At 55.1% G+C, this 21,770-nt stretch overlaps 3 protein-coding genes across 3 annotated transcripts; 2 read left to right on the forward strand and 1 right to left on the reverse strand.

Moving 5' to 3' along the window:
• Positions 1 to 3,868: 3,868 nt before the first annotated feature.
• Positions 3,869 to 8,697, forward strand: SNX21 (sorting nexin family member 21). The gene is made up of 4 exons (XM_063147491.1): positions 3,869 to 3,926; positions 5,424 to 5,721; positions 6,817 to 6,974; positions 7,539 to 8,697. Exons 2-4 carry the CDS (start codon positions 5,445 to 5,447, stop codon positions 8,202 to 8,204), a joined length of 1,101 nt encoding a protein of 366 aa, XP_063003561.1. The 5' UTR covers positions 3,869 to 3,926; positions 5,424 to 5,444; the 3' UTR covers positions 8,205 to 8,697.
• Positions 8,698 to 8,794: 97 nt separating this feature from the next.
• ACOT8 (acyl-CoA thioesterase 8) lies at positions 8,795 to 13,791 on the reverse strand. The gene is made up of 6 exons (XM_063147494.1): positions 13,651 to 13,791; positions 12,044 to 12,180; positions 10,712 to 10,937; positions 9,986 to 10,143; positions 9,317 to 9,508; positions 8,795 to 9,168 (listed from the first exon to the last, which is right to left on the reverse strand). The coding sequence occupies exons 1-6, from the start codon at positions 13,779 to 13,781 to the stop codon at positions 9,050 to 9,052; spliced, it is 963 nt and encodes a 320-aa protein (XP_063003564.1). The 5' UTR covers positions 13,782 to 13,791; the 3' UTR covers positions 8,795 to 9,049.
• Positions 13,792 to 14,138: 347 nt separating this feature from the next.
• ZSWIM3 (zinc finger SWIM-type containing 3) lies at positions 14,139 to 21,150 on the forward strand. Its single transcript, XM_063147482.1, has 2 exons — positions 14,139 to 14,718; positions 18,279 to 21,150. The coding sequence occupies exons 1-2, from the start codon at positions 14,564 to 14,566 to the stop codon at positions 20,371 to 20,373; spliced, it is 2,250 nt and encodes a 749-aa protein (XP_063003552.1). The 5' UTR covers positions 14,139 to 14,563; the 3' UTR covers positions 20,374 to 21,150.
• Positions 21,151 to 21,770: the final 620 nt, after the last annotated feature.

The raw sequence follows: 21,770 nt of genomic DNA on the forward strand, positions 1-21,770 counted from the left end.
CAGCTCTTCAAGCGGCCAATCGCCTTCCTCCTCACCTGTTCATTGGTTAATGGGGCATTTTACCAAATTTAGCCAAGCCACTCCTGGCTATGTCCAGCAGCAGCGGCAGCAGGGCTGGGAGGACAGGAGAGGAGGTCAGGGCCCCACAGGGGAGAAACCCAATCCCAGGCGGAATGACAAGGAACTGACGGCAGGCCACCTGCAGGGACGTTGCCTTCCTCCACTGAGCATCTGCCATAGGCCAGCAGAGGGTCAAAAATAGACCCAGCAAAGCAGCCCCCTCCCCGCAAAAAACCCTCTCCATATATTGAGAATGAAGCCGGGGCTGCCAAGGAGTGTCTTTACTCAGAGCCTGCTGCTCCCTTGAGGAGGGGGCTCCGAGGAGTGGGAAGCTCCCCTGCCTGGCCCCGCTGGGGGACCGGCCAGAGCTGTCCCACAGCCCCCCTCCGACTCAGTTCGGCCTGGGCAGGGGGAGGCTGGACTTGGTCTTGCAAAGCTCCTTCGCCACCAGGGCCCTCCACCAGGCTCCGGTTTCCTCTGCGCCGGGGATGTGGGGAGGGGGGCAGAGAGGAGGAAACCTGCTCCCTCCACCCGTGGGGAGGCGCTGACCACCACACAGCACAAGCCAGAGCCGGGGGCAGAGCAGGGGCGGAAGGGGACCCTCCCTGGACCCGACACGTCTGTCCTCGCTCTGCTGGGATGCCCAAAGCGCAGCCCTGGCTCCACCCAAGCCCTCGGCCCTCAGGAAGAAGGCCCAGGACGGGTGCAAGAGGGACAGGATGGGGGCCCTGCGTGCTGGGGGGGTCCCAGTCCCCAAAGGGGAGGCGGAAGGGCTTGCCTGACCGGCAGGGACAGGTGGCTGCCCCTGCCCTCCCCTTCCCCTATTAATAGACATTCCGAAGGAAGGCTGCTGAGGCGGCCAGTGGGGCAGCTTGCTAAATAAGGGAGAGGAGCAGCCAGCTCAGGAGGGGTGGGGGTGAGGCTGGTCTCCCTCCACCCCCACTTGGGTCATCACTAGATGTGGGGGGTGGGATGGGACTAAAGCAACCTTGGCTGAGGGGGGGGCACAAGTCCAGCAGGGGGTGCACTTGCACCTTGGGGGCACAGTTAAAGGGTGGGGGGGTCAGCAGGCGTGGGCCTTGTATCCTGCAACTGCACCAGAACCGCCCCCAAATGGCCCCACAGGGCTCCGAGTGTCAAACCCTCGGGAGTTGTCTCAGCACAAATATGTATAGGGCCACAGTCTGCCTGGGGAGGGACTGGTCCCAATATTTCACCCAACAGGAAGCTCTCCGGTGGGGGCCCAACCCAGGCGAGCAGGCCGGCTGCGATGAAGGAATTGCTCTCTGAATGCACTCAGTGGTGACGTTTTTAACGTGACTTTATGCGTCCCGTGGCTGACTTTGGAAGCCCTGGAACTCGGGGGCAGAGCACCTGCCTCGCCCCAAAAGGTTCAGCCGCAGCACCTCCAAGGAGAGCTCCGCTTGGAACCCCTTGAAGAGCCGCCGCCGCCGCCGCCACTCCGTGTGGGGACAACGCGGAGGCAGATGGACAGAAGGACCAGGCAGCCTGCAAAACAGTTGTCAGAACAGCCTCCAGCTAAGCCTCCGGCTTGTGGTTTGCCTGTGCAAACGGAAGGGAGCTCGTGTTCTATTTGCTTCATTGACAAGCACCCAAGCAGAGCATCCGTGGGGGCAAAAGCACTCCTCTAAGCAGACCCCCCACACGCACCTGCTGGGCTGCATTAGATCCCCCAGCGAGGAGCTCTCAGCCATGATGGCTGCGTGCAAAACCTCCTGGCTGAGCACAGTACCTGTACAGCACCATGTACATTGATGGTGCTATATAAATAAATAATAATAATAATAATAATAATAATAATAATAATAATAATAATAGGAGGAGGGACCGTTCTGGCCTCCCGACTCGCCGTAAGCAGGCCTGGCTGCGAGGGCCAAGGCCTTTCCGGCGCTTTCACCGTTAATGGGAGGATGGAGGACAGAGTGCCGCACCCCCCAGAAGGCGTACATACATACATACGTCGTGGTCCGGCCAGGGAGGGCAACTCCTTCATTCTTGGCACGTGTCCTCCACAAAGCCCTTGAGAAACAAGCCGTCAGTCCTCATTCCCGGCGGAGACCAAGGCTTCCGTCTGTACAGGCTTGTACAGGCTTGTACAGGAGTAAGACCCATGGAACGAAGCCAGACCTCCCACACGGTAAGCACGAATCGGGTCAGGCACACACATCCCCCAAACCTGCTTCCCTTTCGTGACTGTGTCTATATTGAGAGGGTAAGCTGGACGAGGCCTTTTCCTGATGTAAATGTAGAGCCTTGCACACCTAGGATGCTATAGTCAGCAACGATTATCTGGCACACCTCTTCGCACTCTCGCTTCGAATCCTAAGTCAATGCTGACTTTCAGACGCTGTGTGTGCCAGGGTGGCCTTTTCTTTCACCCACTCACGACTGCCAGCCCGACACAGCCTGCCGCCTCGGATGGAAGCCTCCTTAAACTCCAGGGGGCTGGTTTCCGAGTGAACCTCCTTGCTAGGCTTCCCTGGTTTTCATTTTCAATGCAGTCATTTCTGTAAATTTCTACAGAAATCCATGTATGTGCTGCTAGAGTCTAGCCACGAGCCACTGCAATGGTGCAGATTTTGGGAACTTCAGGGGACGAGGTTTGGGATTGGTGAGAAATTCTAAGCTCCATCCTGCCTTTGTTTGGCCTTTGATGTTCCAGTGGAAATGGCCTTGAGCCTACAGAGAAAAGGAACAAGAATCAGTAGCAGTTCTGTCGGCTCCACTTGCGCTGGCCTTAATAGTATCATAGAATAGCAGAGTTGGAAGGGGCCTACAAGGCCATCGAGTCCAACTCCCTACTCAATGCAGGAATCCACCCTAAAGCATCCCTGACAGATGGTTGTCCAGCTGCCTCTTGAAGGCCTCTAGGGTGGGAGAGCCCACAACCCCCCTAGGGAACTGATTCCATTGTCGTACTGCTCTAACAGTCAGGAAGTTTTTCCTGATGTCCAGCCGGAATCTGGCTTCCTTTAACTTGAGCCCGTTATTCCGTGTCCTGCACTCTGGGAGGATCGAGAAGAGATCCTGGCCCTCCTCTGTGTGACAACCTTTCAAGTCTTTGAAGAGTGCTCTCATGTCTCCCCTCCATCTTCTCTTCTCCAGGCTAAACATGCCCAGTTCTTTCAGTCTCTCTTCATAGGGCTTTGGAGTTGCACAGCCTTTGGAGTTGCACGGCATCATTCTTTACAGTGAAGAGTTCCATATAACTTGCATGTCTGCAGACATTATCAAAAAACAGAGCCTACAAGTGCGCATTCCTACGGCACCGACTGCATGCCCTCTAGAGATCCCCTCCCCCTGCCTCCAGTGGCGGAAGAGGAGAAAAAAAGCGCCAAGGTGGAGGACGGTCCAGGGCCAGCACCAGCCAGCCAGCCAGGCAGTGGCGGGTAAGTTCAGCGGCCGGGATGGAGGGTCCCGCCCGGGCGCCCCACAGGCAGGCTTCGTGGGGGGGGGCGCCCCTGGAAAGGCTGCCGGGGCGGGGGCTGCGCCACAGGGCGGGCGGGCGGCAGCGAGGCAGCAGCACAGAGGCCGCGCCGGGCTGACCTCGCCCCGGGCTTCGGCTGCCTCTGGCCAGGGAGCCCCGACGGCTCAGCGGCCGCCGGCCCCGCGCAGCGGCTGCAGCTGCGCCCCTTCGGCCAGGGCGGGGAGGCGGGGCGGGTTGAGCCCGGATTGGCGGCCTCGCCAGATCCCGGGCAGCCTGGGCGGCGCTTCCCGGCGGGAGGCGAAGGGGAGGCTGGCCGGGGAGGAGCAGGAGGAGCCGGAGCCGCTGTCGCTGCAACCCCAGCGGCCATCGCCGAGGGAGGGAGACGCAGCGGGGCAGCCGCGATCGGAGCCGCCGCCAGGTAACCCGCCCTCGTTCCCACTCCAGCCCCCGCCCCTGACCCACGTCGCTTTGGGGAATGAGGCGGGGGTCCTGTGTTTTGGGGCGCCCCCCCCCCTCGCTCTAGCCTGCCTCGCCCTCGCTCAGCTTGCGGTAGGCCGCAGCCACAACCCCCGCCCCCCGGACAACAAGAAAGCGCGCTTCCTCTGAGCATGTGCAAAGTATACTGTGCGCGAGCCTCTCCCTTGAGTCCCCGAGTCCCGAGCAGCAACGCCCCAAGGGCGCCCCGACAACTGCGCCTCTCCACGTGGGCTTTTCCCTTCTCATGGCCCGCGGGGGCCGCAGCCCCGTCCAGCGGGGGAGCTTCTGAAGTGCAACGCCGAGACCACGGCTCAGCCCCCGAACCCGGCTCCAGGGCCCAGGCCTGCCGTATGCGCAGTACCATAGGAGTAAATAATCGTGCCCTGGAGCATGTACAGAATGCTCCAGGGGCTCGGCGCCCGCGCCTTCCCTCCGACCGCAGGCCCTCTCGAGGGCAAGAAATATGTGCCGGGCGGTGGTGGGCAGGGCACGCATCAGCCCGTCTCTCTGGCCACTCCCCGGCTGCCGGGGCCGAGGGGGGGGGTGCGTGTGCACCCGCGTGGGGAGCGGTTTTGTTTCGCGGGGCGCGTGCAGCTGTGCAAGTCCGCCGGCTCCCAAGCGCCTTCGTGCCTGCAGCGTCGCCCTCTGTTCGTGGACCGGCCTCGGTCGCCCCCCCCCCGAAACTGCCCCTGCCTTTGGCCTCCAGTCTGAGCACCGCAGCGTCTGCAGCCTGACAGCACCTCTGGGCCCCGAAGTGCTGCCCTGTTGACTTCACTGGGGCCGAGGAGCAGACCAGCGGTTTATGGCATTCTCACCACATCTGCTGGGCAATACCGTTGACAATACCGAACTCGAGGGAGCAGGGGTCTGACCTGGTCACCAGGCAGGTTCTGCTGCCACACTTTTGCCAAAGCCCCCCCCCTCCCCTGGGAGGTTTTTAAATTCTCCCTTCCTCTTGTTTTGCATGGCTTAAATAAGGAAAGACTTATTTCCTAAGACTTGCAGCTGAACTGGATTCTCATTTTCGAGCCGTGAGCACTTCTGCTGCTACTGAGATATTGAATCTTTTATAGTTATTTTCAGCTCTACAATGCTGTCGTCCTAAAGCCTGCTAATAAACAGCCCTTATTTAGCAAACTCCAAGCAAGAGTTAATATTAGATCCAAGTTTCCATGCTGATACCGTCTGCGTTTCTTCACCCTTCTGAGTGTCGCTTGAGGAATCTGCCACAGCTTGCTGGGCGCTACAAGGGGTTCCCCCAGCCTCCCCAGATCCAGGAGAAAAAGAGTCGTGATCCAGGGAGGGGGGTTGCAAGCAAGGGAAGGCAGGAGCCGCAAAGAAGCAAGGCGCCCGTCCTGCCCGTCACGTGGCCCATACTCCAGAGGCCCGCAGGTGAGCTGCCGGTGAAATTGCTCCTGACCAGCCTCTTCCCCTGCAGGGCAGCCCAGAGGGCGGTGCAATGGCCTCCCGCATCCTGCACCGGCTGCGACACGCACTGACTGGAGAAGGGGAGCAGGACGGGCTAGCAGCTTGCCACGCGGAAGTGGACGAGTTTCCGGAAAGCTCTGAGCTGGAGGACGACACCGAGGGCCTCTCTACGCGGCTCAGTGGCACCCTGAGCTTCACCAGCAATGAGGAGGAGGAAGAGGAAGATGACGACGACATCCATGTGGTGAGACAGGAGCGAGGAGAGTCCCTGCCTCCTGACCTCCTTGCTGATGCCGCAGAGAATGGAGGTAAGTCCCGGAGGGCTGGGGGCAGAATCATAGAATCCTAGAATAGCAGAGTTGGAAGGGGCCTACAAGGCCATCAAGTCCAACCCCCTGCTCAGTGCAGGAATCCACCCGAAAGCATCCCTGACAGATGCTTGTCCAGCTGCCTCTTGAAGGCCTCTAGTGTGGGAGAGCCCACCACCTCCCTAGGTCACTGATTCCATTGTCGTATTGCTCTGACAGTCAGGAAGTTTTTCCTGATGTCCAGCTGGGGGCAAGGATGATTTGTCCAACCATCTGTCAGGTATGCTTTAGGGTAGATTCCTGCACTGATGGCCTTATAGGCCTCTTTCCAACTCTACTATTCTGTTATATATGGATGGCTCTTGGGGTGCCTGGCACTTTACAGGTACATAGTAAGAACAGCTTAGGCAGGAGCTGGCATCCTGAAATTGATGATACATTGAGGGGAGACATGATAGCACTCTTCAAATCCTTAAAAGGTTGTCACACAGAGGAGGGCCAGGATCTCTTCTCCATCCTCCCAGAGTGCAGGATACGGAATAACGGGCTCAAGTTACAGGAAGCCAGATTCCGGCTGGACATCAGGAAAAACTTCCTGACTGTTAGAGTAGTACAACAATGGAATCAGTGACATAGGAAGGTTGTGGGTTCTCCCACACTGGAGGCCTTCAAGAGGCAGCTGGACAACCCTCTGTCAGGGATGCTTTAGGGTGGATCCCTGCATTGAGCAGGGGGTTGGACTCGATGGCCTTGTAGGCCCCTTCCAACTCTGCTATTCTATGATGGGAGAAATGCCCCCCCCCCATGTTTAGAAAGTGGGAAGATCTAGCTGCCATCCCCACAAATGAGTTAAAACTAGAAATCAAATAGATTTGTGATAGATGAACAGCGCAAGGTAAGGGAGAGTTTAGTCTGTGATGCTTGACGTGTGCGGACTCAATCTCCTGACGACAGGACAGTCAAGTGGAAACATCTGTGGGCTTCCGCGGGGGGGGAGGCGGCGCTTCAGCTCAGGAGGAATTCCACTGTCACTCGGCTCAGCTTTTGATATCTGCTCTCTCTCTCCCCCGCCCCCCCCCACCTGCATGTGTGCAGAGCACAGCCCCCCCTTGACTGAACACCGGGGCAGTAACATGCTCACCCGGCAGCTGCAGGAGCTCTGGCGGAAGTCGCGGGGCAGCTTCGTCCCCCAGCGCCTCCTGTTTGAGGTCACCAGCGCCAACGTGGTCAACGAGCGCAACTCCAAGTACGTGGTGAGTGATGGAGGGAGGGCAAAGGAAGGGCTCCGTGCGCGGGAAAGGGACTTGGCTGCGACTCGGCAAAAGCCTGATGCGGGAGAGAAGTGGGCAGCAGGGCACAGGACGGGAACTGGGCTCTCCCGCCCCATCCCCTTGAGCCCAGCCCAATTCCAGGGGCAGGCGTCTGAAGTCCCGGGCAGCTCCAGCGCTGCAGCTCAGCCAGCAGGGAGCTGGCTGCCCGCAGCCTCCCGTGTCCTCTGCGTAAGTCTGCCTGTGGTGTCTTCTCCCATCCCTTGGAGCGTTGGGGAAGCCTGGCCTTGACTCTTGTCTCTCTTGCCTTCTGCTGCTGTTTGGGCACGGCTGGCTCAGAAGAGCCTCAGGTAACTCTCGCATGGCTGCTGCTGCTGCTGCTTCACCTGCCCTGCTTCTGAGCTCTTCCATGCCGCTTGGGAATCAGCCGGGGGAGGGGGGGACGGAAGCACGCCTGTGGGGCCTGCCTGGCTGGTTGCCATTGGGCTTGGCGGGGGGGGGGGCGACCTGGGACTCCTGGCTTCCCTCACCTGCCGGTTCTGCCCACAGCTCTACACCATCTACTTGATCCGGGCAGGGCAGTTCGACAAAGCCCCTGCCGCCGTCGCCCGCCGCTACTCGGACTTTGAGCGGCTGAACCGGCGTTTGCGGCGCCATTTTGGCAGCGACATGGCCGGCGTCTCCTTCCCGCGGAAACGGCTGCGGTGCAACTTCACGGCCGAGACCATCGCCAAGCGCAGCCGGGCCTTCGAGCAGTTCCTGTCCCACCTGCACTCCCTGCCGGAGATCCGCCGCTCAGCGGACTACCTGGAGTTCTTCTTCCTGGACGGCCTGCAGGGGGCGCAGCGCTTGACTCGCAGCGGCGCCTACCAGGAGGCCCTGGCGGCCTGGACCAACGCCCACCGGCTCCAGGACAAGCTGGGCGCCGGCCACTCGGGCCACTTCTTGCTGACCCTGGCCGGCCTGGCGGTCTGCCACCAGGAGCTGGAGCAGCCCGGCGAGGCCCACGCCTCCTGCGAGCAGGCCCTGCGGCTGCTGGAGGCCCAGGACAGCCACCCGCTGCTGGCCCCCTTCCTGCAGGCTCACATCCACTTGGCCTGGATGCTGGGCAAGGACAAGCGGCAGGCCGAATCCCGGCTGCGGGGCCTGCAGGACGCCAGCGTGGGCGGGGTGCCCACCTTGAAGGAGATGCTGATCAAGCAGCCCTTGCCCTGAGTCCTTGTGCAGAAGAGGCAGGCCGGGCTGGCACAGCGGTTGGGCTGGCTGAGCCCTGGGTGCAGGACGTGGGGGTGGGTTTGAGAACTGACGCCCAAGCAGAAGGAACACAGAGTCTGTTTAGCGCACACTTTCCTCCGGCTGACTCTACCTTTGCGCGCCAGAGCAGCGCCCGGCCCGTTCCTCTGCCTGAGAGGGAAGGTGACTCGTACTTGAACACTGGATGGGAAAAGAGAAGGCAGCGTCTGCCACAGGGAACAGGCACTCACAACTGTACAGCACGGGTGGGGGGCTCTGGCAGCCAGCGGTGGGGGCCACTCCCTCTTCTGAGGCAGGTCCTGCCGCCCCCTGCTGCTGCTGCTGCTGCTAGCTGGGACTCCAGCATCCTGGGCTGGGCGGCGGTGTCGCAACTGCTGCAGTGCCAGATGCTGGAGAAAGGGAAGTTTCAAGAGATACCGCAGAGGGGTTCCCCCCCCCCTCCTTGCAGCCTGAGCTGTCGGGGGCAGAGCGGATTCCAGGAGAAGGAGCTCACGTCTTGCTCCTCCTGCAGTGGAGGCCCCTGTCCCCTCACAGCCTCAGGCAATCGGAGCTTTGTGGGGACCACAGTCACTTTATTAGCAATAAGGAAAGCCCAGGGCCAGTCTGTAACTCCTACGCCCAATAAAAGCAAAGCTACAAGTGCTTCCGTCTGCACGTCTCTGTGCGCGTCCGTCCGTCCACCCTGCCTGTCTCCAGCTGGCTCAATGGCGGCTTCCGGCCAGGGTGAGGCATGGAGGTCTTGGCCCAAGTTCATGAGGGCTGAGGCCTCCCAGCAGGCACTGTGGCAGGGCAGGAGGAAGCACTGGCTACAGCTTGCTTTCGGCGAGAGGCTCCTGCACTCTGATGACTCCTTCCTGGGCACAGCTGACGGCCAACACACCGTCCCTGCGCCACAGCCGGCCGTGCACCAGCCCCCGGCACCCGCCTGTAGGGGTGGGGTGGGGTGGGGAGAGGGAGGGAGGGAGGGGGAGAGAGAAAGAGAGAGAGAGATCAGCCACAGCATCCTTGACCGCTCAGAAGACTCTTCCTTGCCCTGGCATATCTGCCCGCCGCCACGTGCAGGTGGCACCTACCGGCCCAGGGGCTCTCGCACTCGTAGAGCATCCAGTGATCAGCTCGGAAGGGTGCGTGGAACCACATGGAGTGATCGAGGGAGACCATGAAGCTGACTCTGTAGTGCTGGTGTGGCAGCAGGGCCGTCCGCAGGAAAGCGAAGTCAGAGATGTAGGCAGCCACACAGCAGTGCAGCTTCATGTCGCATTCACCTGTTGACAGAGAAGGCGCCTGCTAAGAGCCCGGCCCTGCCCTGAAGGAAAAGAACCAGGGCAGGAAGTGCCAGTTGAGGGGTCAAGGTGGCACCGTCTCATATGCTGAGCAACCTTCTGCCACACGTGAGCTCGAGGGCCCTGTGCAAGCATGGAGACGTCAAAGAGCTGTGAAGTAAGCTTCAAGCTTGCAGGATGTGAAAAAGCTCTCTAGTTCGAAGGCTGAAGGAGGCACGACCCCCCCCCCCCGCGGCCCTCACCCCATAAACCTCCCTTCCTCGAAAGGGGTTTTTTGTGTGTGTGTTAAGGTTTGCAAAATAAATAAATTGAATTTTGATTCAAACGAAAGTATGCACATATACATTCATCCTTGATGTAGCTGACTTCCCTTAGCCTTAAATTTAGGGTCTGTTCTAGGGCCGTGTGTGACAAATCCCAAGTCCGCCGATGGAGGAAACACAGCATCTAGCTCGTTACCTATGTGGCCTCTGGCCCGCACCCAGAAGAGCTGCTTGGGCTCCTGCGGGTTCCGATGGAAGAAGTCAGGCGGGTTGACCGGCTTTATCTCGATCGGAACTTCCTGCGCCAGCATCTTGCTGAGGCCCTTTTTGTACCTCTCCAGCAGGTTTGGATCCCTTCAGAAAAGCAGACATGAGCATGAGCGAGTTGGAAGCAGCCCCAGCCACTGCGCTTTGCACTAGAGGCACAGAGGAAAATGGGGCAGGTGGAGAGGGCTACTGGAACCCTGGACAGAATTCACAGGTGCACCCATCTCAAAATTGACACACTAGCTGAAGCTGGCAGAAAGCCTCTTATGGGCCAGAAGACAATGATGCTATGGGGCGGGAGGTGGGGGCAGCCAGGAGCATAGTTTGCTCGAGACTGTTGGAGATGCAGGGGAGCCTTAGATGGGTTCTAGGCTGGAGGCAGGTGGAGAGCTGAGCTTGGTGCCTTTGCCTCCGGAGAGGTTCTCGCCCTTTTAAAGAACATCAGAGGAGGCCCAGTCCCCACTTCATTCCGGGACAGGAGGGGCTACGCAGTCCTGTCGGTTCCATCAGCAGAGTCCCTAGGCCAGCCAGGAGTAGCAAAGGCAGGCACCAAAGGGCTAGGCAGACCCCTTCTCCCACAGGGAGTCTCCACTTTCTCTCTCTGCAAAGATCGTCACTGACCCCTGCACAAGCACTGCGGCGCCCTGCCACTCACCGTAGGTACTTCTGGATGAGCTCCTCTTGGGTCAGCAGCTCCTCTGGGAGGGGCACGTCGGGCATGTGGAACTGGTGTTGCACAGGGCTTGCCTGAGCCTGCTGGAAGGAGGCCTGGCAGATGAGGATGGGTTTCCCATGCTGGATGGCCTTGACTGACCGCACTGAGAAGCTCCTCCCAGTGCGGGTGCGCTCCACCTGGTACAGCACCGGCACCGTGGGGTCCCCTAGAAGCATGAAGGGCTTATGGTGAGCTCACTTGCACTTCCAGCCAAGGGAACACGGTAAGAGTGCCATGGGCGCTGTGCAAGCAATGCTCGCCCGCACTGTTCCCCTTCTTCCGCTCATGTCAGAGATCAAATACAGCATTTCGGTTGGCAGACAGGTGAACTAGGTGCTCTCTCGCTCTCGCTCTCTCACACACACACACAGGTAATCTGGCAAATGAAAAATTGCACAGCTGGGTTAGCTAAGCAGCAGCAGCAGCAGCCTTTGAAAGGGTTCAGGGGATACAGAGCGCTGTTACTCTTGTGAGGGAAAGTCCAGCATCTCCCCACCCCCCTAGCTTTAGGTCCTGCCAGGCCAAAGGTGATGATGAACTAGGTCTGATGTCCCTGTCCCGCCTTTATAGGTCCTCCAACTATGTTAAAGACTTGTATAATTGACGTGCATTTTAAACGTTTAATGTTTTGATTTTTTTTAAAAAATTGTACATTTCTTTTCCTAGGTTTTTAAAATATATATGTTTTAAATTTTGTAAGGCCGCCTTGAGGCCCAGTATTGGGCAAAAGGTGGGATGATGATGATGATAATAGTAATAATAATAATAATAACAACAACAGCAGCAGCAGCAGCTGCGGGAGTATCTTACAGTTCTGCCTGCTAAGACTTGGCCTGGCTGGGCATAGAGAAGGGATCAGGAGCGCCCCTCACTGGCCAAAGAGTCAACACACAGACACTCACCGCCATCCACTAAAGGCAGCAGGTTTAATACAAAGAGAAGGAGATCATACTTAGACATTTCAGGGAGGAAAGAATAATTGGATACACAGAGAGTAGATCTAGCAAGAGCAGTTAGTCCTAACAATTGTAGTGGAAAAGCAAATCTCTGTGATCAGAAGCAAACGCTCAGGGATTATTGGCTGTGAGGGGCCAAACAACCAAGAATGGCCATCTCCATCATGCCTGGCTTGTGGGTTTGTCCTTGTCAATTCAGCAGGATCCCAGGGCCCTGTTGCAAGTCTGGGTGGGTACCTTGCTCCAAGATTCCACCCCCACCCCAGGGATCTATCACACACCCACACCCACACCCCATTGCAATGGCTGTCGTTACCTGCTCTCACAAAGTAGCAATGCAAAGAATGGACTTGGACGTCTTCACTCACGGCCTTTGCTGCTGCCACCAAGGCCTGGCCCACTATCTGCCCGCCAAAGAGTCGCTGTGTGACGGGCACCCAGTAGTGCCTCCCGCTAGGAGAAAGGAAACAAGGAGGGCTTAGTCCTGGGCACAGGGCATTTCTTTGTCCTTGGGGTCCTCCCATGGAGCTCTGGGGAGAGGGAGGGCGGGCAGGCAGGCAGGTGACCTGGAGGCTCGGACAGGGCAAGCAGAGCCCTGCAATCCAGGCTCAGGCTTGCTAGGATCAAGCACCGTGAAAGGACAAAGAAGCAGGGCTGTGGAGTCAGAGTCGTGGAGTCGGAAGCAATTCTTGGATTACTGGAGTCGGAGTCGGTAAAAATGTACCGACTCCTAATAAATTTAAATTGTATATAGAGTTGTGATATGTCCCTGAAAACCAAGATTGTCCTGGATTCCAGCCAATTCCAAAATATTCTGGCTGGTTGGACAAAAATCCCGGATTCGTAGTCCAGCTGGCCAGAGAAATTCAGACCCCCTCAGCGGATCGGCAGCAGCAGAGAAAAAGACGGATCAATGTGCCGCTTTCTCCAGAGTGCCGCTGCTCCTTCACAGGCAGGCTCAGACGAGTCACCGTGACTCAGGTGCTCCAAGCATGGGAGTTCCAAGCACAAGGAGGAGTTTGGTAATCTTGGCTGGTTGCGGTAAGCGCTGGGCCCCGCTGGGTTGTTTGTTGGGGAAGAAAGAGTTTTTTGGGGTGTATGAGGGAGGAAGGGGGGAAAGGAAAGGAAGCACAAAAACAAACTTTCACTTCTAACTGAATAAAATACAGTTCTTACGAAGTAGTTCTCCTGTAAGTGAGCAATACAGACTCCATTTTGAGGCAGCCAACAGTCAAGGTGCCTTCACCCCTCCATCTCCAACAGAGATGAGGGGGAAAAACACGGGAATGGGGCTGAGAGCAATCAAAGGCTAGGTCAAGCAATTCATTTAGATAAGAATCACCTTACTTAGCCACAGACACTCTATGACCAACGTCTAAAGATTCCTTACAAGCATGTGTGTGTGTGTGTGTGTGAGAGAGAGAGAGACTCATTAGAACGTGTGCAAGTTGTACACGGGTCTAATGAGAGCATATCACGTAACACAGTAAAGGAGATAGTTATTTGGATTTTAGAAAATATAACCTCTTTGTTTTCATTTTTGGGCTTCTTTAATAAATAATTTTTTTAAAACAAACCCAGAATGTCTTAGCTATAGCCTTTAGACCTGGGCTTTAACAGGTCAGGGTTCTAAAAAGTTGCGTGCTTGCAGTCGACCTAGGAAATATATAGGAAATTTACTTCCTATATCGATTTATAATGAAAGGAGTCGGAGGTTTTATGGGCCCTGCAGAGGAGGCCGCCCGGCTGCTGTCCGAGGCAAGAAGCCCCTTTGGCCTGCCTCCCCGGGCTCGGGCTCCCCGCAGGAGAGGGAGGCGGAGGCGCAGAAGGCCCGGCCGGCTCAGGGGCCTCTTCCCGCAGGCAGAAGCCCAACAGGGAGAGCGGCCCCCGGGCCCTCTGGCGCCGCCCCCGGCCCGCGCTCACCGGAAGAGGTCCGCGTCCAGCCGCTCCAGGCTCAGGACGCTCGTGACCAGGACGCTGCGCAGGTCCCCGGCCGGAGCCGCCGGCCCTTCCCCGGCGCCCTGGACCCGGCCGGCATCTGTCGGGGCAGCCATCTTGGACGGTCACGTGACGGAAGCCCGCCGGAAGTGGCGCATCCCGTCCGGCGGCCCCGCCCCCCGCCCCCTTCCTTCCCCTTCCTTCCGGCCCTGGCAGGTAGAAACGGGAAGTTCCCGCCCTGCCGGCGGAGCCTGTGGTGCGAGTGGCCGGCTGGCGCGTCAGTCTTGCTTCGCGCGCGGGCGATTCTCGCTGCCGATTGGCCGAGCAGCTGCCACTCGAGCGTCATGGCCCGCCATTGGCGGGTTCCCCGCGAGGGGCGGCCTCTCCCCCGGGTTATAGGAGAGCGAAGCGGCGCTGGGGGGGCTTTATCTGTGGGGCGCTTGAGAGAGGCGGGTCTGGGGGGCGGCTGGGACCCCTCGAGGGCGGCAGAGGGCGAGGCCCCCGGTCGGGAAGGCGCCTTCTCCTCTGGGCAGGGGGGCAAGGGCCAAGCCCCCCCTCTCTATTGGTGGCTCCATTTGGGTGGGCCTGAGGGGGCACCAGAGGAGGGGGCAGCCCCCCACCCAGAGAGGAAGCCCCCCCCCCACACACACCCATACCCACCCCCCAAAGAGCTTTGGCCCTGGCTGGGGGGGGGTCTTCAGTGCTGCCCAGGCGAAGAAGCCACAGCAGGGGCTGCTGCACTCGCCCCTCCTGTGTCAACACACCCACACGCGTGTGCACACATCCACACACATACATACACACGCACACCTGGACAGTGGCTCCGTGGAGGAGATGCTCTGCCGGGCCCCTTAGGTAGCAAGGGGTGCCGGAGCGTGGCCCACCCTGCCTGGCTGCCATGGAGCTGGGCTCCTGCTTCAAGAACTACGACGACTTCCGCGAATGCTTCAGCACCTACAAGAAAGAGAACCGGCTGCAGTACGGCTTGAAGAGCTGCCTCTCCGTCCGGTTTTACAACCGCAAGAACGGGACGCACATCCGTGAGGACGTCACGTAAGAACGGCCGCCTTTAGGCACTGTGGGCCTGGCAGTGGCGGTGGCTGGGGGTGCTGCTCCCACGCCAGCCCTGCGCTTGCTCACTCAAAACTTCCCCAACTGCCTGTCCTGGTTTAAGACTTGAACGAACAAAAATGTACACCTTGCTCTGTTTGTCCAGATGTTTTGCTTTCTGAAGTCTCCTGTGGAGAAGGGCCTTTGGCATCACCAGCTACCCGAGATCCTTTGCAGCGGAGATGCTGCCGGGGCTTGAACCAGAGGCCTTTGGTTGGCAAAGCTGGTCCTCTGGTGCAAAACTGTGGTTGCAGTCATCTCCTCTGTCACATGCACCTCCAAGGGTAGTCATTGCTGGCCAACAAAGTGACTAGCCTCTTGGGTACCATGCTTTTAAAATTCTCGCAACAAAAATCCCTTTAGGTAGAATTTCTACTGCTATTACGAAGTCTGATCTGATGATCCATCAGGCTCCTAGGTCCATCAAGCCCTGTATTGTTGACATTGACTGGCAGCGATGCCTCCCCAGGGTTTCAGGCAGGAGTTTTTCCTGCCCTACCTGGCGATGGTGAGGATCCACCCTCAGACCTTCTGCATGCAAAGCAGATGCTCTTCCACTAAGCCACGGCCTCTCCTAATCCTGGAATGATAATATGGCACTTTATTTCACACTGATCTCCTAATAATCCTATTAATTAGGCCGTCATTACAACCATGTTGCAGATGGGGAGCTGAAACTAAGTCTTGATCAAAGATGCCTTACCTGGCATCTGGAAATACTACCCAAAATGGTGGGTCCTGCCTTGGTAAAGTGGCTTCCTAACTCATCTGTTGTTCAGTAGGTCTTTTAGGATCCCAAACGGTATATAAAATGTTCCTGAAAGTTTCTGCAAGGGTTCAGATGCCATAGGAAAACTGTCAAGCAGTCATGATTGAATTTTTGTGATCCAGACTGGGAGCCATAAGAATATGACAAGACCCATACTGGATCAGGCCAAAGGTCTATCTAGCTATAGCCAAGAGTCATAGCACGATCCTGTGTGGTTGGGCAAGCAAAAGTGAGAAAAACTGCAGCCAGAAGCACAGTGTGGATGTGGGTTCTTTGGCCTGTGGTAGGACAGAGAAGAGACCTGGCAGCTTCCTAGATCAGTAAGATGGCACCGTGAGCAGGAGTGGAGGGGGATCAGTTCTTACTCCCAAAATGAGGAGAGTTCCAGACAGAAGTGTCTGTGGCTGGACCTAAAATACCTGCTCTTCCCTGCTCTCCTCAGATTGGCCTGCTTGTCTCCCAGTTCAGACTTTGTGTCTCGTTATCTATTTGTCCCCACCAGAAGTATATTCAGGTAGCTGGGCAACTACGACTTGTCTCAGGCTACGAACCAGGAAAAAGAAAGGAACACACACACACACACACACAGGTAGGATTGTGAGAAAAAAATCCATGACAAAGACTTATATAATTAAGAAGAAAAGCTAAGTCCTAAAGGGATATCTCCATATACAAAATGTTTTAAAAGTACATATAAAGCACAAAGTATTAAAATATGTGTATATTTGCTCTTAAAAGACATACAATTAAAGACATTTTTAAATGTGTTATATCCAGACTACAACCTATATAAATAAATATAAACAACTCAAAAATACAAAGATACAGAAGAAAACCATCCTATTCTCATTATAAGCCAGTATATGCGTACTGACTCAGAAAACCAGTTACAGATCTTTACTCAAGCACAGTAGATTCGCTATGAATTCCTAGGCATGGTGGATAAAGAGAGACGTGGAATATATGGGGAAAGCATAATGGTTAATCAGGAACAGCCATATTTACAAAAATGCTGATAGCTCCAGTGATTCATTAAGGCCTGAGGGGTTGCTTGTTTTAGCCTAATTATCCATCCCACTTCTTTTACCTAGAAAGATAGATCTTTTAATTTATGGGATTCGTTTTTCCAATAAAATTTTCCAATTTTATATTATGGTTTTATACTGTTGTTTTATACTTTGAATGGTTTTAATTTTTGTGAACCGCCCAGAGAGCTCCGGCTATTGGGTGGTATAGAAATGTAATAAATAAATAAATTATTATTATAATTATTTATTGCATTTTTATACCGCCCAATAGCCGAAGCTCCCTGGGCGGTTCACAAACAATTCAAAGTGTAAAGTAAACAGTATAAAAACATGAGATAAAATACACATTAAAACGAATTAAAACATACCGTACATGATTAAAACATCCTGAAAACATTCTAAAATTTCACTGGATAGGCCTGCCGGAATAGATCAGTCTTTATTGCTTTTTTAAATTCTAAAAGACTGTCAAGTTGATGAATCTCCTCCACAGTCTGGGAGCAGCAGAAGAGAAGGTCCTCTGTTTATTTATTTTGTTTGTTTATTTATTTGTTTAATAAATAAACAAGTGGTGCTCCCTCAACTCCACGTTTGATGTTGCTGATACGCTCACCTATCCTGGTCGCAACACTCCTTGTGGTCTTGCCAACATACAACTTTCTACAGGGGCATATTATACCATAGACCACAAAAAAGGTATTGCATGTGGTAAAGTCTTTCAAAAAGTATTCCCTATCATCTATGGGACTCAAAAATGTTTAAGTGTGAGAGAATGATTACAGTACTTAGAGTGTCCATGTGGGAAGAGCCCAACAGGCGGTCCCAGTCCTGGTAAGAGAGTCTGTGTATTCAAAGTATTAACTGCTTGAGTAAAGATCTGTAACTGTTTTTCTGAGTCAGTACGCATATATTGGCTTATAATGAGAATAGGATGGTTTTCTTCTGTATCTTTGTATTTTTGAGTTGTTTATATTTATTTATACAGATTGTAGTCTGGATATAACACATTTAAAAATGTCTTTAATTGTATGTCTTTTAAGAGTAAATATACACATATTTTAATACCTTGTGCTTTATAAGTACTTTTAAAACATTTTGTATATGGAGATATCCCTTTAGGACTTAGCTTTTCTTCTTAACTATATACGTCTTTGTCATGGATTTTTTTTGTTTTTAAGATTGCCCTGAAGTTGGAGTCCGAAATTCATAGGCTCTATTGAGGCTGTATTGAATAAACACTCTTCAAGATTCCCCCTTTGGTACCGCCCCCTTGCTTTTGGCTTTTTTCTCACTTGTCTCAGGCTACCCAAAGAAATCCATGACTTAGGAGGGATTTATTTATTTTTATCTAGCATATTTTTTTTTATTTTGCCATTCTTCCATCATAGAACTCACGATGGCATAAATGGATATTCCCTGGCCTTTTCCATCCAGACGCCAACCAGACCCAGAGCTGCTTAGCTTCAGCAAGGTAGCTGCCACATGTGCTGGCAGACTGTGCCCCCTTAGACCTTGAGCACCCATTAACACTCTGAATACATTTTCCAGATGTTCCCAGCGCTTCTAACCCCATCCCAAAGTGGCTTTGCAGTGTCATTAATCACAACAGCTGGCTCAGAAGGGCAACATTTGCACTCGAATAGAGAACTGAAACCCAGAACAGTGCCTTGCTCACTTGACTTCCCATTTTCTTTCCAATGACCCAGGTTCATGCAGGTGAAATTTGGCTGTGTCCGGTCAAGAGAATACAGCAAGAAGAGGAAGCAACAGCCCAATTTGTGCCCGGCGTATTTTGTCCTGCAATATAATGAAGAACTGGACCGATTGGTGATTAGTGAGCTGAACAGCAACCACATCCATGCGGAGTCCAAAGCTTCCTTGGGTGGCTCTGATCCTCCACCTGTGGCCAGGGGACAAACGAATAAAGCTGGCTCTGAAGCCTGTGGTAGCCCTCCCTCCAAGTTGCGCAAGGAGCGGTCTGCTGGGGGTGAGTCTTTCGAAATGGAGAACGATGCGAGTGTGAAGGTCGAACTGGACAGTAGCATAAGTGTGAAGGTTGAAATGGATTCGGAGGAGGCTTCGCTTCCACCTGATCCTCCTTCCCCTCAGAAGGAGCCAGAAATCTCTCTGACAGAGAAGGACAACTCCCATTCTGCTTTGGTCCGAGTTGCTGAAGTGATGAAGAACTTCCTTCGAGTAGACGTAGGCTCCCTGGCTTCCATCAGTGTGGGCAGCGACCAGGACCTGGAGAGACTAAACTTACAAACCAGTAAGATGAAGAGCTTGTTTGTCAAGTTTCCTGAGAGCCTCTTGCTGCACCGGGTGCAGAGTGAGAGGGGCCACATGCTGTACGCTTTCCTCGTGGAGAGCAAGGACCGTGTGGGGAAGCTGGTTCACTTTGCTATCCTGAAGGAGGACACTCAGGAGAATGCACGGAAAATGCTCTCTGTCTTCAAGGAGTTCAACCCTGAGTGGCAGAAGGTCAAGGTGGTCTTTGTGGACATGTCCTTTCTCCACCGGGATATTCTCCAGGAGCTTTTCCCCTCAGTGCAGGTACTTTTGTCTGTCTACCACACGGTGCGGCTCCTGGAGAAGAAGCTGAAGGAGTCTCATGCCTCTTTCTCCTTCAAACATAGCTTAAAGTTGGCTTTGAGGGAAGCTGTCTTTTCCACCTCCAGCACAAATCTGGACATGCTGTCTCAGCTGGTGAAGCACTTGGTAGACCAAGACTTGTACGAGTACCTTCAGATGAACTGGTTCTCCTGCGAGATGTTGTGGTACATGCACGCTAAGAAAGGTCTCCATTCCTGCAGCACCTACATAGACAGCTTGGACCTTATCACTCAGAAACTCTCCAACTTCTTCAGCACCCAGCTGTCCCTGGAGATGAGCATCATTCGCTTCGTGGAATGTGCAGACTGCTTCAACACCAAAGGCCTAGAGAACTTGAACCAGGGCTTCTCCAGCTTGGAGGAGGGCAGCCGCAGCGGCCTCATGGAGGAGCTAAAAACACAGACCCGTGCCTCTGTGAAGCGCAGCTCCAGCATCACCTCCCAACAGCCCCCAGTCAGAAATGCCACGGAGCCCCCCAAGCCGTTCACGAAGCACAGTCCAGCCAGACCTGTGGCCGCCATGCTGGCAGCTCTGCGGGAGACCTGCACTGACCTAGCTTACCAGTTGTGTCTGAATGAGTGGGATGTGGTGCAGAAGTCTATCCAGCTCCTGAGTTCTTCCAAGAACAAGACCACAGTTCAGCTGCTGGAGGACACGCATCAGATCAGCAAAGACGGCAAGAGCTGCAGCTGCTACTTCTACTGCCGCTACCAGTTGCCTTGCCGGCATGTCTTGTCCATGCTTCTGGCTAACCGTCAAGTGGTAGAAGAAGCCATGGTTGGCAAGCGTTGGCAGAAGAAATACCAACACCTTTCAGTCCTGGGGGAGAACTTACTTGAAGGTCCTGGCCACTGCATGGGCACCCAGGGTGCTCTGGTGGCAGCAACGTCAGAGGAGCGGTGGGACAAAATTCAGTCTCTCAGCAAGGAACTTGGCAATCTTTTGCTGCAGAGCGAGGGGGAGGAACTGGAGGAGCGCACCTCCACCCTCAAGATGATTGTGAACATCTGGACTAAGTGTTATGAACTGCAGGAGGAAGAGGAGGGGGCGGGGGGGAAGCCCCTTAACATCCGGAACGTGGGAGACCTCCCCTTCCTCTGGATGAAGAAGGAAGAGATGGCAGAAGTGGAAGCTACTTCAGGAACTCCGGACCCAGCTGTGGAAGACAACCAGGCTCCTCTGGTTTGAATTCCCCCTGAGCGGTCGAGTTTGGAGTCATGACAGCAGCTCACGCCAGCTGTGGCTCTGGCCATGCTCCAAGCCCACAATGGTTCTTCCCAACTCATGAAACTCAGGGTTGCTGTTTAGTTTCTCAGCAATAAAATGGACGGTTCCCCTGCCCCCCGGTCAGTATCTGCTCTTTAGGAAGACTTGCAAGCGGGTGGAGGGCAGCATGGGTTCTTCCTGCTCTGTGTATACAGAGGGCTGCGCTGCCTGAGACAATGACACACCCACACACTCAAGCCAGGCCACTAACATGGGCAGGGCATGAGGGCCTTCAGGCCCTGAGGTGTGCAGCCGCAGGCTTGACAATCAGGAAAACTGTACTTCATTTTGAGGGATGTATCCACGGGATCATCTTTTCTGGGATTTTAGTTTCCGTATGTTTCTTGCCAAACCTTGTCTGTTGCTCTTGATTCAAATGTATGATTTCTCCGATTGCCCCTGTATTTTTCTTCAATGTAGGTGATTTTAAGCAAACCCACCTGGAAGGCTTGTGCTCTGTCCCTTCATTTGGGGAGAATCTCTGGGCCTGATGCATGCAAGCAGCACCGTCCGCGGATCTTGTCCCAGTTGTATTTCTACCATAATGCTCTTGGGGTGGGGGCTGGGCTCCCACGTCAAACAGCAAACCCTTTTGGGGGGGGGGGCAGAAGGTGGGATGTTGGTGCTTTGTAGCCTCTGCTAGCAGGGGCTGGTTTTGCTGCCATGTACTTAGACCAAATTAATTGTTGAAAACACAAATTTGACTCTGCTGATCTGTTGTTTTTATTGGATTGGATAAATTCCTGGAGGAGAAACCCATCAATGGCTACTAGTCCTGAAGGCTGTGTGCTACCTCCAGTATCAGAGGCAGTAAGCCAAAGAGCACCAGTTGCTGAGGAATATGGGTGGGAGGGTGCTGTTGCACTGGTGTCCTGCTTTGTTGGTCCCTGGCCAATGGCTGGTTGGCATTTATTCAGTTCAAACATTCAGGGCCAGCGCTGCCGTAGAGCGCCAAGCAAAGGAGGGCGCCGAACGGAGCACCCGGAAGCCGCTCTCCTAGAGCGGCTTCCGGGCGTGCTGTTCCAAAGCTGCCGCCCCCCCAACCCCAGCGTCCTGGCTTCGAAGCCAGCGCCCGTCCGGAAGCTGCTCCTGGCTTCGAAGCCAGGACGCTGGGGCTAGGGGTGGGCGGCTTCAGAATGGCGCGCCCGGAAGCCACTTCTGGGTGCACCATTCTGAAGCCACCACCCAGCCCCCCAGCCCCAGCATCCTGGCTTCGAAGCCAGGAGCAGGCGCGGGGGGCAGCTTCAGTGCGGCACGCCTGCCTAGGGAGCAATATAGTCTGGCGCCGGCCCTGCATACGTTGCTGAACTTACTTTCCA

Source organism: Elgaria multicarinata, chromosome 1 (assembly GCF_023053635.1).
Source record: "Elgaria multicarinata webbii isolate HBS135686 ecotype San Diego chromosome 1, rElgMul1.1.pri, whole genome shotgun sequence".
In the NCBI taxonomy this organism is placed as follows: Eukaryota; Metazoa; Chordata; class Lepidosauria; order Squamata; family Anguidae; genus Elgaria; species Elgaria multicarinata.

Excerpts from the sequence above, each read along its gene's own strand:
- SNX21 (XM_063147491.1), top strand. The coding sequence starts at position 5,445 with ATGGCCTCCCGCATCCTGCACCGGCTGCGACACGCACTGACTGGAGAA. Across the intron at positions 5,722-6,816 it reads TGATGCCGCAGAGAATGGAG|AGCACAGCCCCCCCTTGACT; the intron begins GTAAGTCCCGGA and ends GCATGTGTGCAG. Across the intron at positions 6,975-7,538 it reads AGCGCAACTCCAAGTACGTG|CTCTACACCATCTACTTGAT; the intron begins GTGAGTGATGGA and ends TTCTGCCCACAG.
- ACOT8 (XM_063147494.1), bottom strand. The coding sequence starts at position 13,781 with ATGGCTGCCCCGACAGATGCCGGCCGGGTCCAGGGCGCCGGGGAAGGG. Across the intron at positions 9,509-9,985 it reads GCGGGCCAGAGGCCACATAG|GTGAATGCGACATGAAGCTG; the intron begins GTAACGAGCTAG and ends CTCTGTCAACAG. Across the intron at positions 9,169-9,316 it reads GTGCGAGAGCCCCTGGGCCG|GCGGGTGCCGGGGGCTGGTG; the intron begins GTAGGTGCCACC and ends CCACCCCTACAG.
- ZSWIM3 (XM_063147482.1), top strand. The coding sequence starts at position 14,564 with ATGGAGCTGGGCTCCTGCTTCAAGAACTACGACGACTTCCGCGAATGC. Across the intron at positions 14,719-18,278 it reads CACATCCGTGAGGACGTCAC|GTTCATGCAGGTGAAATTTG; the intron begins GTAAGAACGGCC and ends CCAATGACCCAG.